The sequence below is a fragment of the Aptenodytes forsteri genome, unplaced genomic scaffold (genome assembly GCF_000699145.1).
Source record: "Aptenodytes forsteri isolate BGI_AS27 unplaced genomic scaffold, ASM69914v1 Scaffold333, whole genome shotgun sequence".
Lineage (NCBI taxonomy): Eukaryota > Metazoa > Chordata > Aves > Sphenisciformes > Spheniscidae > Aptenodytes > Aptenodytes forsteri.
In genome coordinates, this window is record NW_008794542.1 from 1954887 (window position 1) to 1959049 (window position 4163).

The 4163-nt window shown below is 48.8% G+C and overlaps 1 protein-coding gene across 1 annotated transcript in view; it reads left to right on the forward strand.

Moving 5' to 3' along the window:
- Positions 1-3926: 3926 nt before the first annotated feature.
- The window catches only part of TBC1D19 (TBC1 domain family member 19), a 57733-nt gene continuing 57496 nt past the window's right edge, over positions 3927-4163 (forward strand). The window contains exon 1 of the mRNA XM_009272300.1: positions 3927-4064. Within this exon, the coding sequence (XP_009270575.1) occupies positions 3966-4064 (99 nt within the window). The 5' untranslated portion in view covers positions 3927-3965. The remainder of the gene's footprint in view (positions 4065-4163) is intronic.

Sequence of the window (4163 nt, forward strand, 5' to 3'; positions counted from 1 at the left end):
CTTGCAGTTTAAAAGTAAATCATGATGAAAAAGCAGTAATTGTCAAACACTTATCACATGAACCAAGTTAAACCAGTCATGCGATACCAGGGGGGCAGGCTAAAGAGTTGGTTGGGATTTCTGCCACTGCCTGTTATTTAAGTGATATTTTTTAACAATGACCCTGTATTTCTCAAGCTGCTATGCAGTAAGCTCCTTGTAAGGAAACAAAAAAGAAGCACGCACTTAAGCATGAGATTTCTTAACTGGATATGGTAAGGATACACAAGAAGCAGTTCACAGTACTCGACGAGATGCTGTAAAGATTATCTCTTTACATCGCCTTGCTTTTTAGCTTTGACTGGCATTTACAAGAAGTAAGTTTTCCTACCCATATTGGAGACATAACTGACCGGAGAGAAACCCAGTACACAGGAGGAAGGAAACCAGACTGGAAATAGCCTGGAAAAACAGGGATGAAGAGTGACAGATGTGCACGTGCAGAGGGTAACAAAGGCAGATTTGGAGTGGAGATAGTCAACTGCAGGAAATTACTCATCTGCAGCTGACATTAGCTTTTTCTCCTGTTCTGTTGACCTATAGAAGATAAGGATGGCTTTTGCAGACCTGTGAAGTCTTATGCATTGCACATGAAACTCACCTGATGTGTCATTTCCCCACATTCCCCAGGAGCAGGGGAACTCACACTTCTAACCAGCAAGGTGTCATGGCTTCTGTCCCGCTCCATGACCTGCCATCTGGCTGAACGTGGTGCCTGCAGATCACAGCATGGAAAACAGCCAGACACCATGCTGTCCTACCAGTAGGAACATACCCAACCACTGGGTCCCCACATATCAAGCAGTCCTGATAACTGACATGCTCGCCAAATGCAATGTAATATTGCCATCCCGGTGGCAGTCCACAGGTTCTCCCAAAAACTGGAAAAGAAAATGCTGTTGAGGACTGTGCTAGGCAAGGGGACAGGGCTTCCTCTCACACTTCCAGCTGCAATGTAAAACCCTGGACTTACAGACACTGAGCTGCAGAGCTTAGTGGCATGCCCTGGTTTTCTGCATGTGCTTAGCAGGTAAAGTTCCTACACAAAAACAATGATCCTCCTCAACAACAACAACAACAAAAAACCCAACCAAAAAACAGGAGAGGTATTGCCTCTATGTGAACTCTTTGCAGAATTTTATTATGAACTAGCACACAAAGCTATTATACTTTGTATGCTTGTTCAGTTGGGAACATAGGCAAACATTTCATTAACTCCCAATACACACAGAGAAAAAATGTGCTCACTGTTGCCCCTAACTTCATATATGCATGTAAGCACAGAACTGACAGAAAACTTGATGTAAATCAGAATAGATATTCAAGGCATTGGTAGACAACTGAGCACTTGATTTCCCCGTGCTCTCCATGAATTGAGAAGCGAGCTCTCCTCAGTGTTTTGATTTAGCATAAGCAACTTTTTCAGGTTTCTCTACAGTTGGTTAAAGAACTTCTATCTCTGATCTTCTATTACTATTCTTCTTCAAACTTCATTTTATCCAGAAGTGCTCACAGATAAGTCAAAAGAGGTTGCAGAAAGATGAGTTCAGGTGCATTTTTATACCTATTATATCTAGTTGTTTTTTTCTAGCAAGGTAACTGATGACATCTATCTTCATTTCCTCACATCTGTGTCACTCACCTGCAGAGCCTACAGCAGTGAAAAAGTTACAACCTGATGTTTCAGAATCTTGAAACATTCTTTGTTTTACAAAGGTATGGCCATCCTCAGAGCTGAAAATGGGTATTAACGCTTGGCTTCGGAGGTCAATGATCAGCTTTTCCATGTTACCTCCTTAAAGTCTCTTAGCTTATTTATTAATTACTCTGGGATTTTCAAAATTAGTACTTTGACTTAGTAAATTAGTTTATTAAGTGACAATTTGATTACATGGTCCTGTTACTGATGCACATAGGAATAGATTTTCCCAGAAGGACTAAGTGGATTAAAGTTCCTTGCATTTACATCACCCAATGAGATGTGCATAGTGCCACACAGCTGCTCTGCTTAAATGAGGGCTGTGTCGGCTCCAGGTACTGAGCCTGAATTAGTGCCCCACCATGCTGAGCAGACAGGGTGTGCTGGTTTTGGCTGGGGTACAGCTAATTTTCTTCATAGTAGCTAGTATGGGGCTGTGTTTCAGATTTGTGCTGGAAACAGTGTTGATAATACAGGGGTGTTTTAGTTACTGCTGAGCAGTGCTTACACAGAGTCAAGGCCTTTTCTGCTCCTCACACCACCCCACCAGCGAGCAGGCTGGGGGTGCACAAGGAGTTGGGAGGGGACACAGCTGGGACAGCTGACCCCAACTGACCAAAGGAACAGTCCACACCATATGACGTCATGCTCAGCATATAAAGCTGGGGGAAGAAGGAGGAAGGGGGGGACATTGGGAGTTATGGTGGTGGTCTTCCCAAGTAACCGTTACGCATGATGGAGCCCTGCTTTCCTGGAGATGGCTGAACACCTGCCTGCCGATGGGAAGGAGTGAATGAATTCCTTGTTTTGCTTTGCTTGCATGCGTGGCTTTTGCTTTACCTGATAAACTGTCTTTACCTCAACCCACGAGTTTTCTCACTTTTACCCTTCCAATTCCCTCCCCCATCCCACCGGGGGGGAGGTGAGCGACCAGCTGCGTGGCGCTTAGTTGCCGGCTGGGGTTAAACCACGACACAGGGGTAAAATATTCAAGAGTGCAATAAAACTTCACCTGTATACAGGTCAACTAATATTCCTCAGGAAGCACACAGAAAGGAGCCTTGGGGCTGAATTTGCTGTTCACACCATCTGAATGTCATACCTTAGGCCCTAAAAAGCAGCTTTTTAAACTGTCTCTCAAGCTTTAATGATATGAATCCCGCTACAACATACTAGTGCAAAGCCGCTTAAACCACAGCTAAAGACGTTTTTAAGCTCATCTTTCTGACTGCTCTGGAACGGGTTTGAAGCCCTTTCACTGTCAGCTCTAGTGAGAAGCAATTCAAGAAGATGCTGCCTTGTAGGTACTGATTGCAGCAGCTCAGCTGAGGTGCAATAGCTGACTGTAAGAGAAAGCTTAGTCCTTTCCAAGGCAAAGCCAGACAGGTTAATTAAGCCGTAAGTTATGATGATGTAAGATATTATTTAACTCATTATTGAGATGGACCTGGAATGCTTATAGCCAGTTACAGGCCACCTGGCCTGGCAGGCTAGCAAGTGACAGCAGCTACAAACACCTTCATAGGCTGCTGTCACGAACCCGCCTCTGCTAGGTGGGCGGTTGGACACACGCTAAGGCTGAAGGAGTCACGCAGACTGCGGGGACAAGGACACTTTTCTCTGCAAGCTCCGCAGAAGTGCAGGGCAGAGCGAGCAGGCCGGGCACATTTGGATGTCTCCAACACCAGCGTGGCCAGGCGCTGGCACTCAGGCTGCGTGGCCAAAGCCCAAGACCCACACACAGGCTTTCCTTACACTTATTTCCGACTTCCTTTCTAGCAATGATACATCATAACCGTTTATTTAGGAAACAGAAGCAGTGCGTGAGGTTATCACCAGAGCTTTAGGCAACCGTTATCCAGCTCAAGGTGCGTGTGGCACGTGGGCTGGAGGAAGCCTGCCAGGTGCTTGGGGAAAGGGGGCAGCTGAAGGCACCACCGGGGCGGTCTTCCCGGCTCTGGGGACAGCGCGGGGCCTCCTGGGCTGAGCGGCGAGGGGGCCGCGGGGGTCTGCGCCACACCGGGCAGCGGAAGGGACGCTGTCCCGCTCAAGTCAGGATGGGCGGCGGGGAACTTTTCTGTGAGGCATCGCTTTCCACCCGGACGCCGCCGCGGAGGACCGCCCCCGCTCCCGCAGTTGCCTGGTAACGCCAGTTAATGAGGCGGGGTGCCGCGGCGAAAGCGGTCCGGTGCAGCAGCGCTCCCGCGGGCAGGGGCGCCGCGCCGCGATGCTGGATCCGGACAGCGGGCTCTCCCTCACCATAGCGCGGATTGTGCAGCGGCTGAAGGGCTCCAGCCTCCACTCCCAGCTGGAGCGACAGGCCCGGGTGAGCCCCGACCTGGCGCTCTGCCCACAGTCCCGCCTTCCCTTCCCGCTCCCCCTCCCCGGCGCTTTGTTCCCGGCCGTCGCCCCCGGCCCGGCCCAG